Source organism: Mesoplodon densirostris, chromosome 2 (genome assembly GCF_025265405.1).
Source record: "Mesoplodon densirostris isolate mMesDen1 chromosome 2, mMesDen1 primary haplotype, whole genome shotgun sequence".
In the NCBI taxonomy this organism is placed as follows: domain Eukaryota; kingdom Metazoa; phylum Chordata; class Mammalia; order Artiodactyla; family Ziphiidae; genus Mesoplodon; species Mesoplodon densirostris.
In genome coordinates, this window is record NC_082662.1 from 11,650,172 (window position 1) to 11,664,739 (window position 14,568).

The 14,568-nt window shown below is 52.6% G+C and overlaps 2 protein-coding genes across 2 annotated transcripts in view; one reads left to right on the plus strand and one right to left on the minus strand.

Annotated features, from left to right (window-relative positions):
* Positions 1-14,143, plus strand: part of KAZN (kazrin, periplakin interacting protein) — a 469,682-nt gene extending 455,539 nt beyond the window's left edge. The window contains exons 11-15 of the mRNA XM_060079952.1: positions 1,346-1,577; positions 2,878-2,979; positions 3,476-3,642; positions 12,272-12,386; positions 13,979-14,143. Coding sequence (XP_059935935.1) covers positions 1,346-1,577; positions 2,878-2,979; positions 3,476-3,642; positions 12,272-12,386; positions 13,979-14,143 — 781 coding nt within the window. The remainder of the gene's footprint in view (positions 1-1,345; positions 1,578-2,877; positions 2,980-3,475; positions 3,643-12,271; positions 12,387-13,978) is intronic.
* On the minus strand, positions 5,074-5,459 carry LOC132477556 (ATP synthase subunit g, mitochondrial-like). Its single transcript, XM_060079971.1, has one exon. The coding sequence runs from the start codon at positions 5,457-5,459 to the stop codon at positions 5,148-5,150; it is 312 nt and encodes a 103-aa protein (XP_059935954.1). The 3' UTR covers positions 5,074-5,147.
* Positions 14,144-14,568: the final 425 nt, after the last annotated feature.

Below are 14,568 nucleotides of genomic sequence, written 5' to 3' on the forward strand. Positions count from 1 at the left end.
GAAGGGAAGGGGTGAAGATGGGAGATGTGCCCCTTGTAAGGCCGCATCTACCCGGCAGGGAGCTAAGTAGCTGCTCAATACACATTCTTGGAGCGGAGGAAAGAAACGAGGAGCCATTGAGGACACCAGCAGGAGGGGAGGGGCGTGATCTGCTATCTCCATCCTAGGGAAGGGCCTGGAGGGGCCCCAGAGGCAGGGAGACCAGTTAGAAGACGAAGTCCGGGGGCAGACGACGGTGCGTAGAGTGAGCGGTGGAGAGTAGAAAGGAGGAAGCGGAGTCAGGTGAGGTTGAAAACCCCACCCAGGTCTCCACCTTGGCCGGTAGGGTGTTCTACTCACAGCCTCCATCCCACCCCAGCTGGGGAGTGGGTGAGGGGTGCTCCCTCTGCCGGCCCAGGTCCCAGGCCTGGGGAGGAGGGCGGAGTCACTCCGTAAGCCCATTATTTCTCTTTCGCATCCGGATCCCTTTGTGGTCCCCCGAGGCTCCCACTTCAGCAATGCAGCTCCCTACCCGGCGTCACCTCCGGTCGTTTCTCAAAGTTCCTCCGCAGGTGGGAGGCGCCGTCCTCATTCATTGTGCGAGGCTGCCACCCTGTGGCGAGCAGGGGAATGACATCTGAGAGGACCACACTTTTATCCTTTTGAGACATATTCGTTGTGCGCCTACTACGTGCGCATGCGCACGGCACTGGGTGAAGTTCTCGGTGGGATACAGAAAATCTGAGATACGGCGGCGAGGAGAGGGGACTTGGAATAAGCAAAACGTGGGGTTTATTTCTGATTCCAAGACGTGTCGCTGTGTGACTCTGGGTGGGGGGTGGGGGGTGCCGGGGTCCCCAGAGGTGCTGCTTACTGCTGCATTCGTCCCTGCGGCTCTGTCATTGTCCCTTTCCACTCTCAGTGTGTCTGAACGTGGTCTCTTCTCTTCTTGTTCCCTCTGCCTGTCTGCTGATCCCTTTTTTGTTCTCTGGGGCTTGCTCTCTGTTTCTGGCTCTCCCTCTGTCTCTGTCTCTCTGTGTCTGTCTGCCTCTCTCTCTGTTTCTCTCTGTCTCCTCTGTGTCTGTGTCTCTCTCCTATGTCTCTGTCCCCTTCTCCCTGTGTCTCTCCCTGTCTCCTCTCTGTCTCCCCTCCATCCACCTCTCCCCACCTCTGCCCTCTGGCTTTCTTCCTCTCTGTCTCTCCACTTCATCCCTGTTCATTTCTATGTCTGTGTCCCCTCCCCGCCATTGTTTTGCTTCTCATTCTTCATCTCTGCTCATCTCTGCCCCCATTCCTCCCTGTCCCTCTGTTTCTGCCACCTTTCCCCACCCACCCCCCTCTCTCCGGCTGTGTCTCTCCTCACCAGCCTGTCCAAAGCCGCTGACCTGGACCATCACTGGGTGGCCAAGGCCTGGCTGAATGACATCGGCCTGTCCCAGTACTCCCAGGCCTTCCAAAACCACCTGGTCGATGGGCGGATGCTGAACTCCCTGATGAAGCGGGACCTGGAGAAGCACCTGAATGTGTCCAAGAAGTTCCACCAGATCAGCATCCTGCTGGGAATCGAGCTGCTGTATCAAGTGAACTTCAGCAGGGAGGTGAGAAGCGGGGTTGGGGGGGTGCACCTTCCACAGTCCTGCTTCCCTCTCCGCATCCACTGTCTGTCCATCCAACCACCTGCTCATCCGCCCACCCATCTATCTGTCCATCCCTCCTTCTACCTGTCCATCCATCCATCCACCCATCCATCCCTTCCTCTCTCCCTCCCTCCTTTAAAGAACTGCTTATTGGGGATGGGCCAGACCCTGTACTCAATTCAGGGGAAACGGGAAACACTCCTCCTCCAAGAACTCACTGCTTATCAGGGGAAACCACAAAGAAGCTTGTGGTCACAACATCATGGAAGGTTGTCCCAATGAGAGAAGCCCAGGGTTTTCTGAAAACCCAAAGGAGAAGCTTCCAGAGGGATCAGAGAAGCCCTCCCAGAGGTAGTGACACCTAAAGTGAGACCTGAAGGAGGAATTTCAGGGATCAGTCAATAGAAGATATGAGGGGGAAAGCAGCCCAGAGAGGGAACAGCATAGACTAAGGCCCAGAGGACAGACCAGTGTCAGCAGAAGATCTGAGAGTCCCATGTGGTTCCCATGCTGGGTTTGAGGTGGGAGGGTGAACGCGAGTGCAAACAGGTGGCTGGGGGACTGTAGGGCATATAGAGTTCGGACTCTGAGTGCCCCTTGTTCTGAGTGCTGCCAAGCCAGAGAGCCCAGGGCATCTGCTTCAGCTCCTCCAAGGCCTACCGGCACCTGTCCCCAAATAGTCCCCCGAGGGAGGGGCCCCAGGCTGCTGGGGTCTGTGGGGCTGAGTGCAGCGGGCTTACTTTTCTTAGAGCACCGTCAGAGCACAGGCAATCCAGGGGTGGGAGGAGAGGGACAGAAGAGGGGTCTTCATGACCCTCTCAGACACCCAACGCAGAGCCCTGGGCACAGGAAGTGGTGAGGACGCAGGCCCCGCCCCCAGGAGCCCCAGCCTGGTACAGGGGGTGACGAGTGGGCCGATCATGAGGGTGAAGTGTGGACATGGGTGGCCTCATCTGGGGACGTCCCTCCACAAACACGCATCGAGCCCCTGCTCCAAGTCAGGTGAGCAGGGGGCTGGGATACACAACCAGGCAGCCGCCGTGGGTCCCAGGCAGCCCCAGCCTCCGGATGCAGGCGGCTTTGCCTCCAGGCTCCTTCACCCCGGAAGTGGGCTTCTCCCCATTTTCCAGAATGAAAGGATCGAGGTGGCCAGAGCAGCCGTGGATGGCCTGGCCAGGAGCCTCACATCAGCATGCTGAGGTCCCTGACAACACCGTGGACCCTCATCCCCCCGGCTGACCCACCCTCCCCACCCCAACAGGCCCTCCAGGAGCGCCGGGCTCGCTGCGAGACGCAGAACATAGACCCCGTGGTCTGGACCAACCAGCGGGTGCTCAAGTGGGTGCGAGATATTGACCTGAAGGTGAGGGGAGATGGCAGGGCTGGGGGTGACTCTTGGGCAAATCCCATGCACGTCTGTGTGTGTGCAAATCAATATCCGTTTTTGCGTGGGCTGAGGCATCGTTGCCCAGGCCGGCAAGAATAACCTGCCTCCTGTCACTCAAGAGGTGGGAACTACTCCCCCCTCCTGCTATCCCCCAGCAGCACCCCCATCTCATGGGGCGGGAGGGAATGCTGAGCCATTCTCACTCTCTGAAGCCAGGATGGGATTGAATCCACATCCATCTTCTCCCTCAACAAGCATTTATGGGCTGCCTGCCTAGGTCTGAGTATGTCCATGACAAAATAGTCCAGTCGCTGCTCTCATGGCCCTAAAAGAGTGGGGTGGGGTTCCCTCTCAGTATTAAATGAACTGGTGCCCGGAGGTCAAGCCCTTGCTGTTGGGGGCATATCCCCAGTGGAGGTGGGGCCCCCTCAGGCCAGCAGGGTGGCTCACCAGCCTCGTGTCTTGCCCTCAGGAGTACGCAGACAACCTGACCAACAGTGGTGTCCACGGCGCCGTGCTGGTGCTGGAACCCACGTTCAACGCTGAGGCCATGGCCACGGCCCTGGGCATCCCCAGCGGGAAGCACATTCTCCGGAGGCACCTGGCGGAGGAGATGAGTGCCATCTTCCACCCGGCCAGGTGAGTGTGGGCTGCTGGCTGCAGCTCGCAGCTTTTGGAAGCGGATGGTCCTGGCCCATCCTTCCTGGGTCCCACCTGTTCCTTTGCAACACAGCGGTCTCCTTTGGCAGATCCAGAAACTGAGGCTCAGAGAAGTGCAGTGCTTTAGCCTGAACGTCATACAGTAGAAAGAGGTAGAGGAGAAGTCAGGTTTTGAATAAAGTGTGTGGTTAAAACGGGCATTTAGAGAAGGGAGAGTGACCAGCGTGTATGAGGAAGGCCATGTGAGGGTGGGGTTTGAGCTGGGGAGGATTCACACTGGCCTAAGAGGTTGAGATGGCTGTTCCAGGCAGGGCTGACTATGGGGATGAAGGTTTGGAGACAGGGATGGGCGTCTTAGTGGTTTTTACCACCTAGGTGAGCAGACCATGTCAGCCCACCTACCCTAGGCTCCTCGTCTGAAAAGTGGCCAGAGAGGGCTTCCCTGGTGGCGCAGTGATTGAGAGTCCGCCTGCCGATGCAGGGGACACGGGTTCGTGCCCCGGTCCAGGAATATCCCACATGCCGTGGAGTGGCTAGGCCCGCGAGCCATGGCCGCTGAGCCTGCGCGTCCGGAGCCTGCGCTCCGCAACGGGAGAGGCCACAACAGTGAGAGGCCTGCGTACCGCAAAAAAAAGAAAAAAAAAAGAAAGTGGCCAGAGAATAAACACTTGAACAGATGAATTCCCAATGGACTCTCTCCTTAAAATGATTGTGGTTAAGGTTAGATGACCATTTATTGAGCACATGCCATAGGCACTAATTCTATCCACATGACAATGCTAAGAAATTAGTTTCACTATCCCTCCTTTATAGATGGAGAAAATTGTTTGAAGAGCCAAGGTACTTGCCTAAGGTCAAACAGCTAGTAAATGGCAGAGCCCAGGTTTGTCCTTATTCTATTAATGTGATATATTATGTGATTGATTTTCAGATGTTGAACCAACCTTGCATTCCTAGGATAAATCCCAGTTGGTCATGGTGTATAATCTTTTTATATGTTGCTGGATTAGGTTTGCTAGTATTTTGTTGAGGAATTTTGCATCAATATTTACAAGGGATATTGGTCTGTAGTTTTCTTTTCTTGTGATATTTTTGTCTGGTTTTGGTATCAGAGTAAAATTGGCCTCATAGAATGAGTTGGGAAGTTTTCCCTCATCTTCTGTTTTTGGGAAGAGTTTGTGAAGGATTGCTGTTCATTATTCTTTAAACATTTGGTAGAATTCAGTGAAGCCATCTGGTCCTGGCTTTTCTTTGTGGGAAGTTTATTATTATTAGTAGTAGTAGTAGTATTACTAATCCAAACTCTTTACTCATTGTAGGTCTATTTAGATTTTCTGCTTCTTCTTGAGTCAGTTTCAGTAGTTTATATCTTTTTTTAGGTTCTTACTTTTTTTTTTTTTTGACTCATTGTCTTATTTTATTCAAATAGCAGTCTGCTCACACATGGTCCAAGAACACCCAAATAACAAAGCAAAGACTGGTCTTCAAACATTATAGCCAATGATGCCACACTTGCCTATGATCTCGCCAACATAAAACCACATCCACACCTCAGTGGCCACCAAACCGTTCAGTAGAGCTTCCTTAACTGTAAGCTGTTGGAAGCTACCAGTTTGAGCACTATTGATAATTTTTTTCAAGCTCTGAATAGCTGTAGGGATCTCAGCAGGGGTTGGAGGAACCAGCTCAACCTTGGCATAGTGCCAAAATGTGGCCAATCGAGGCTTCGAGTAAGTTACAGCAGTGCTGACCAGCACCGGGGCCTTCTCCGCGAGGTTACGGACAAACTGGGCCATGGTTCTGGGATGGAAAGCCTGTTGTGCCGACTAGGTTCTTCCTTTTTAAAAAAATTTTTAATTGAAATATAGTTGATTTACAATATCGAGTTAGTTTCAGGTGTACACCACAGCGATTCATTTCTCTCTATATATATACACATATATGTATGTGTGTGTGTGTGTATATCTATATCTATATCTATATATATGTTCATTCTTTTTCAGATTCTTTTCCCTTATAGATTATTATAAAATATTGAGTACAGTTCCCTGTGCTATACAGTAGGTCCTTGTTGGTTATCTATTTTATATGTAGTCGTGTGTATAGTTTATATCTTTCTAAGAATTTGTCCATTTCATCTAAGTTAGCTATTTTGTTAGCATACGATTGATCCTATAATCATTTCCTTGTAATTCCTCTTATTTATGTAGCGTTATCCCCTCTTTCATGCCTAGTTTTACTAATTTGAGTCATCACCCTTTTTGACTCTTGGTCCGTCTAGCTAAAGGTGAGCTCATTCTGTTAACAGATGCCGGACTTGAACCTGAGGCTCTCGGCGTCAGGCCCAAGTGCTCAATCCCCAAACCACATGGGGCCTCAGGGAGCGGCTGAGCCACACCCCATGTCATGCACGTGGGAGAAACCTGTGCATCTGTCGCGGGGTCCAGGTGCCCTGGACTGCCCTCCCCCGCTGGCAGGCTGATACCCAAGCGGTTCTCACAGACCCTGCAGCCGAATCATCGGTGCTCTTGTAATATGCAGATACCTCATCCCCAGCTCCGACCTACAGGACCAGAATTTGCTGGCAGAGCCCGGGAATCTACATTTTCATGCATTTTATGCATGCTGAGGTGGTTTTGACAAGAACCCTATTCCATGAGCCATGAATCAACAGGTGCAGGCAAACGGCTTTTCTCCTCAGAATTTTCCACCTTCCTTTACCTCCCTTCTGGAGCCACGTGATCTGTGACAGTCTTAAGATCTTCCGAGCCCTGGAGGGGCAGCTCTAGCTAAACATTAGCCGTGTGACTAACATTTGTGTGACTGATTCGACCCTTGACCCCCCATGAGGTGGGAGGTATGTTGAGAACTGTCTAGGATTAGGGGGTGAGCGCTAGGGACGTTTCAATGGAGCACAAATACGGTGGGTTCTTAGGTTGCTGGGAGGTCAGAGACTCCTTCAGGCACCAGATGAAAGCAGTCCTCCTGATGTCAGGACAAGGAAGAAGGAAATGGATTCACTCCAGGCTCCTCATTTTACCTCTGAGGAATCTGAGGCTGCTCAGCCGGGGAACCAAGAGGCAATGCCACTACCAGACCCCAAACCTGTCTCCCCGTTAGGACCTTTTTTCTTGATGCTGCTTTTTTCCACATATTGGTCATAGCTTATGAGTCAAGGTCTCCACGTGGGATGTGGGATTTTAGAACCTCGCGGCCCGTTGCTGAGACCCTGCCATGGGCCAGGGGGTCAGACTTTCAGTTAGCTGGGGGAAGACAGAACTCCTTGAGTTTCTAAGGAATTGTAGAGCCCGCTGCTGTTGGTACAAGAGTCCCCAGCTAAGCCAAACAAACACCAGGCAGACAGTGATCCCCAGGCAGGTGGTGAGATGCTTGGGAAGGTCTGATGGGTTTATATTAACCAAGATCTCTGGGCTTTGCCCAGGCCATCTCTGCGGTGGTCTAGGTATCTCATCCTGTCTACTGCCTTCTTGCTCCTTTTCCTTCTCTGTTGCTGATTTCAGCTTTCCAGAAAGAGAAAGGGCAGGGCAGGTCTTTTGGGGTGAGTCCTCCCAGAATGCTTGGATTGGGTGGAGAGATTCCAGTTTGAGGAAACATCCCGAACCATCAAAATAGACTTGAGAGGCCAACCCTGGGACTGAATCCCAGGCCGGGTGGAACAGAGCGAGGGTCATCACACTGACATCATGTGTCATCGTCAACAAAATGTTGTCACATCCCTTGTTTCATTTTCTCCTCCTCCCCGTGAAGGAAGCTGAGCGAGAAGGAATCGTTGCCTCCTTTTACGGATAAGGCGACAGGCTTCAGAGAGGTGCTGTGACCTGCTCAAGACTAGACGGGAGTTCGCGGCAGTGCTGGAATCTACCAGCAGGGACTCCTGTGACCCTCCACCACACTAGGAAGCTTGGAGGTGGGGGCTGATGAGCACCTGGTTCCACTCTCCAGGAGACGTGACCCCTGATCACATCTGTGATCCCACATCACCCGGTAGATGTGATGCCTGTAGTCACAGGGGGGTGGTCAGCTCAGGGCATCTTGGGAGATTATAGTCCCCATGTATTAATGGCCCGTGACCAGGAAGTCAGGGAACATCAGCACCCAACCCAACTCTAGGAAAGGCACATTTACCGAGAGTTTATAGGTTCCAATATGACATCATGTCCTCCAGCCTCCTCTCATTGCCATGACAACCATATGACCAAAGGGACTGAGGGGGAGCACTTTCTGACATCATCTTGTGATGTCTACTTTGACACACACTGACTTCTTGCTTCTCCCGGTAAATCCCGGTCTAGCACCAGCTCTGTCATAGGACCGTGCGTTAAAGATCCAGAGAAATAAATCAGTGGACCAAAAGGATGCAGGGAGTAGCCAAGCCGTTCCAAAGCATCACAGGAGCCAAAAAAAAAAAAAAAAGCCTTCATGAAAATGTGTGACCATCTCCAGCACTTGCCTGAAGGACGGTGTATCCTGTCACTAACAGAGGGTCAGGCACAAGGCGGATTCAGCCTGTAGATTCTCTCTGAATGTTAGGCCTGAGAAGAGTCCCCTTTAGGCCTCGGAAGCATCAGACAAACATTGCATCTCTCTTGTAAATACTCCTCCCCATCCTGTGGCCTCGTGACCCATGGCCCCAAAGTGCCCCTTTTTGTTTCCAAGGATGCAAGAGTCAGCCGGCATCTCCCTCCTTCCCTCCTCCTTCCCCCTCCAGGCACAGTTATAAGGTGGGGTTATCAAGCTACCATAACCATTTGCTAAGCTCTGCCACGGGCCAGGCTCAGAACCTAGCACGTTGTTGCCACCTTCTAGAGGCGGGTGCGTGTGCCCCATTTCACAGATGAGAAAACTAAGGTACAGCAAGGCTGCATATCTTGCCTGGGGCCATAAGCTGATTAACTGAGGAGCTGGGATTCAAAGCATCATGCTTTGCTGCTTCCCTAAAGGGCAGAAAGAGTGGCCAGAATAACAGGGGAACTGTGTCGAGCAGGGGTCTCACCTCCCTGGGCCCCTCCCAGGGGGCTCCTGAGCCTCCATCCTGAAGTATAAACAGTGAGACAAAGTGAACGCGGATCCTGACCCAGAGACGCCCCACGATAACTGACAGTTCATGTCCCCTGACCTCACAGGAACGCTGGAGTGTCTCAGTGAAGCAGTTTCCTCCTGAGTTGGTTCCCTGGGGCTCCCCTTTCTGTCACTTTGCTCCAGTGTCCTCATCAGCCTTTCAGCAGGAAGAGCAATCCCATTACGAACTCAAACAGACTCAGCCCTCGAGCACACAGAATAAGAGGCCTTGTCACAGCCCTACCTCCGTGGCTGGCAGGCTACCCAGGTCTGAGAGATCCAGGCAGCAGACAAGGGGGAGTATTCCTGGGCCCCCTGGCAGGTCACCTGAGCCAGGTGGGGAAAGGGGCACATTGAGATTTTTAGGCACCCACAAGAAGGTGATGTTTCATAATATTCTGCCTCACCCCACCCCCAAACGGTCACTGAACTGTGAGCCCAGAGACCCGGCCCTGGGGCGGTGTAGCCCATGGAGTCGTGGTCCTATGTAAGGAGGGGGCACGGCAGGGCCTTTGGGGGCTGAATTCTGGCTCCTCTTCCATCATCTGTGGTTTTAGCAAGAAACTTGCCTTCTGGAGCCTCAGTTCCCTCATCTTGAAATGAGGACAATCACTCCTCCTTCCCAGGGCTTCGGGAGGGTCGGGGGGAAGGACCTGGCGTCATGCCTGGAACACAGTAGGCGGCCAATTAATACGCTGTCCTCCCCCACTTCACTCGTCTCCACCAAAGCATCTTGCACCTCACGGGCCTCCTAAACCTTCATTTAATTGGGTGAGACTCAGCCCTCAGGCCAGCCCTGCTGGCAGAGGCTGGTTCCCACCCCGCCACCTTCCTTCCTACACACGATGCCTTTTTAGTGCCCAGGACACCCTCTACATTGACTCAGGAAGTGAGTCAACAGAGATGCCCTATCTTCCAGAAACTTCCCTCATTAAAACTTATCCTTCCAGCATTCCACTCCCTCAAGGTCTGACAAAGGAAGTAGAAATATTCAATTAGCCATGTCAAGCCTCCAAAGACCGTAACCTTGCGCTCGGCCTATTTGCGTTTTCGTGACTTTTAATCCACAGGAGGAACGGTACGGTTTTAGCCACGGTGGAAGAAGCTAGAAGGGAAGGTGTTTTGGCACAGTGGTGACAGGAACTGCCCTCTGCTCCTCTGTCTACACCACAAAGGCAGCCACTTTCTGCTCAGGGGATGGTTTGTTAAGACCAGAACTGCATACTGGGCTCCATGGTACAGATGAGGAAACTGAGGCCCAGCAAGGGAATCAGCTCACATGAGGGCACAGCTAGGGGATGGTTGAGCAGGGACTCAAGCCAGGTCTGTACCCCTCAACCCCTGTGTTGATCACAGCAATTACTCATGCTATGCCAGCCCCTTCTCAGCATTTTGTATGTGTCCTCTCATTTAATCCTCCAATGAACTTATAAGAGAAATGTTGATATTAACCCCACTCCACATTCTGTCTCCTCCTCTGGGTCCTACGCTGACCCCCAAGGTGGGAAAAACATGGTCTAGATCTTGCTCCTAGAGGCCCAAGTTCAAGTTCCATCCCTGCCACTGTGTGTCTTGTGTATCCCTGGATGAGACACACATCCCCTCTGGACTTCCATCTCTTTTTCAGTGAAAAATAAAAGAAGGGGCTCTGGAGTTCTCCCACGCTCATCAGACAGCTGATGTTCCATGAGTCAGGGGGGTTTAACGCACTTCCCACGAGAGCAGATACAGCTGGCTGCAGGAGTTTAGATTTTCATGGCTTCTGCACTTAGAACAGCTTCCCCACTAGACCCAGGGCATTCCATCCCCAGATGGAGGAGAGAGGGAGGTCATCAATGAAGACCTCAGTTCCTGACCCGCCACAGAGAAAGAGCCTCCCTGTGACAAGGATGCCCTGGCACCCGGGGACCTGAGAACTCACCTTCACCTGCCGCCCAGCAGCCAGTGCGGTCCTCTGCCCAGCACCCTCCCCTCCCTTGAACTTTCTCCGCAGAACTTGCCCCCAAAGAAGCAGAGCTTCTCTAAGGCAGCTTAAAAGATATTAGAAGGTTCATTTCTTTTCACGAGTCCACCTCCGTGGTGGCCTGAGCCGAGGCTCACGGCTCCTGTAAAGCCACCTCCTGCCCGCCCGTCAGCCAGAGCCAATTCCGCTGTAATAAGTTTTTACTGTTAATATGACTTATTATCATTATAGCCATTTACTGGATCCCAGCTAAGCTCCAAAGCACTTGTTAACTAACCCTCGTGATCACTTCGTGAAGTTGGCTCTAATGCGATCCCCATCTGGCAGATAGAGAAACCCAGCTTTCAAGAAACGAAGTGACGTGCTCGAGGTCACGCAGCCAGTGGAGAGTCGAGCCAGGATTTCAATGCCACTAAAGCTCCAAGAAAGATGCTGGACACCAGCGTCTTGGGATTGGTGAGGTTGACAGGGAAGGTACAGAAGTGTCTGCCCATGCTGGGGCCAACCCTGCAGGCAGAGAAAGACGGGAGCCCTAGAGACACACTGGTTTGCCCGAAATCTAAAAGAGAAGGAAGGCAGGTGGGAGGACGAAGTTCGGAACTCCTGTATCTGAGCCAGTTTCTTGCCCCAACTCCACACTCCATACGCACCAGCATTAAGGTTCTAACGCAGGGGCTGGCCAACTTCGTCCATAAAAGGCCAGATAGTGAAGATGTGAGCACTCGAGAGCCATGTGGTCTGTGTCCAAGTAGACAGCTCTGTCGTGGTAGTAAGGAAGCAGCCATAGACAACATGCAAACCAATGGACTGGGTTCCAATAAAACTTTATTTACAAAATCAGCTAGTGGGATGGGGAGGGTGGGAGGGAGACGCAAGAGGGAGGGGATATGGGAACATATGTATATGTATAACTGATTCACTTTGTTGTAAAGCAGAAACTAACACGCCATTGTTAAGCAATTATACTCCTAATAAAGAGGTATAAAAAGAATCAGTCAGCTAGCTGCATTCGGCCCACAGGCTGTAGTTTGCCAAGTCCAGTTCTAACAGAAGCCTTTGATGCTTTTGTACAAGGAAGGGCGCTATGGGGGTAACAAGTCAGTGGGGGACCCAGATTCCAAATGCAGAGTGGGGGAAACTTTCTTGCTGTTTCTCCAGTCACACCTAATGAGCTGACTTGTGGGACTTCTCCCATCAACTCTCCCCTCTCCTGATAGGGTTTGCGGGCACTGGGGGCTTAAGAGAGACTTTGGGGTCTCTGAGACCGGGGTTCAGATCTTGGCTGTGCCACTTCCAGCTGTGTGATCCTGGGCAGGTCGCTTGACCTCTCTGTGCCCCTTTTCCTCATCGGCAGCGAGAGACGGCAGCCTGGCCTCTAGGTGTGTGCCGTGAGGATTGTGTTTGTAAAGCGCTTAGCACGGTGGTGGCGCGTAGGAGATACTCAGTACACCGCAGTTGCGGTCACTGTTCCTGGTGTGAGCGAGTGTCTGTGTCTCTGGGCGGCAGTAGCTGACACACACCTCCGGCTGCCGCAGCCCTGCTGACTTGCACTGGGTCTCTCCTCAGCTCCACAGGCATCCGGGAGGCTGAGCGATTCGGAACGCCCCCGGGGAGGGCCTCCAGCATCACCCGGGCGGGGAAGGAGGAGAACAGCAGTGGGATCAAGTACAAGGCTGGCCGGGTAGGTCGCTCCATGTGTTTCCCTGGGGGTCCCCCAGCCTGGGAAAGAAAGGTCTTTGTGTCATCTGGAGGGGGGCCGATGGGCCAGGTCACAGGTGCAGCTGGGAGAGAGGCCCTGGAAGCCACCCTCAAGGGACCTGCATGATGATTAAGACACACTCAGCCTTGTGGGGTCTTTGTCACTGTATCTCGAAGTGCAGGTCTTACCTGTCTGCATCAGACTCCCCTGGGTGGATGCTTAACATGCAGATTCTGGGACCCACCTGGGCCTCCTGACTCAAGGGCCTCTGGGGCAAGGGGAACCCCGCATGCCGCAAGGCTGCCCAGAGGGTTCCAACACACCCTAAACTCTAAGGGCCACTGACTTAGATTTTGAACTCCAATGGCCTGACCAAGAGCAGTGGATGAGCCTCTGGTGCATAAGAACATGTGTAGTTGGGTCTGATCATGTGGACTCAGGGCGACACAGATTCCTGAACGGAGGTGTATAGACACGGACGTCAGAAGCAGATAATCCAAAATTCTTCCATTTATTCAGCAGACAGTTTCAGGTACTAAGTGCATCCCAGGCACGTCCTGAGTGTGGGAGATAAACATGAAGAAACGACCACCCTCACCGTTAAGATGCTTCCAGTCTAGGCTGTGCATTCCCACTGGGAGTGCTGTCACCCCCAAAGGGGTGAAAATTGGTTCGGGTCAGGGAGGGCACAAAAAACCTTACTCGTTTTATGCATAAAGCACAGCTATACGCATGGCACATAAACAGATGCACAGTATACCTGTGGCATGAAAATGTCATAGTGGGAGTGTGATTAGGGAAAAAATGTCTAACAAGTCTTCTTTTTAAGGTGGGCAGTATTGAAAAAAAGGTTGAGAAACACTGGTCCAGAAAGAAAGGCGGTCAAATAAATAAATAATTACAAAGCACTGCCGTGACTACCCTAAGAGAGAACTATTTACTGAGGGGCCACCATGTCTGATAATTATAGCTACCGTCTGCCAGCACCTTGCTGTGTGCTTCCCAGATGGATTTCTACTCTTTGCAACAACTCTGGGAGAAAGGAATTATTAGTCCCATTTTGTAGCTAAGAAAACTGAGGCTCAGAGGGGACAGGTGACTTGTCCAAGGTCACACAGCTGGGAAATGGCAGAGCAGGGATCCAAACCCCAGTTTGTGAGTCTCCAAAACCCACACTCTTTCTGCCACACCAGGCAATGCTGGAATATTTCTTCTGGACCTGGGAATGTGGTTAGACCTCACGCCCACACTCATTCCCACCGCCCCCTCCTCCTGCTGAGGAGGAAAGTGAGAGACTTCGGTAGATAAGCAGAAAGACTGTATTTGCCCTCACCCTCAGTAACAAGCTGGTTCCTTCCAGCTGGGAACACAAAGCTCTCTCCTAAGGTTAACTCACAAAAGTCCTCTCAGTCTCCCTGAGGAGTGGAGTATTAGTCATAACAGGAGGGGCACAGAGAGGTTAGGTAAGGTCACACAGCAACTGAAATTGGAGACCCCACATTTCCCAGATCCAAGCACATTCAATTATTTTTTTCTCTTCTTCCTGTCCTTTGTTCGCATTCCTCTCTTCTCAGCTGCCCCTGGGAAAGATAGGAAGGGGCTTCAGCAGCAAAGACCCCGATTTCCACGATGATTATGGCTCTCTTCAAAACGAAGATTGCGGAGACGACGACTCCCAGGGCAGGCCCGAGCAGTGCCGTCTGGAAGGCTACAATGGCCTGGAGGTCACCAACGTGTAAGGAGCCGATGCTCCACCAGACCCAACACAGAGAGACGCAGGGATGAAGGACAGCCAGGGACTGTCGCTGTTGTACATAGTGACCTCGGCCTGAGGATGCTCCTCTAGACCCGGAAACTCCCAGCAGACTGCTGTGACTTCGGATGGGAAGCCCGAGGAACGAGGGGGCACCAGCCTGCCTGACTTGAGCGGGCTGTGGACTTCCGTGCTCACGGGAGGGAGACTGGCCCAGAGGGCCCGTCAGGGTGCCCAGCACCTCTGTCATCAAGGCTCCACCTCGGAGTGACTCAGCCACTGAGCATTTCAGGTGGTCCTGGGAGCCTTGAACTGAGCCACCAGGATGGAAAGAGGCACCGGGTTCCCCAAAACACCCTCCCAGGAGGAGCAGGTGGGACTCCAGCCAGACATGCAGAGCCTGGCAGTGAC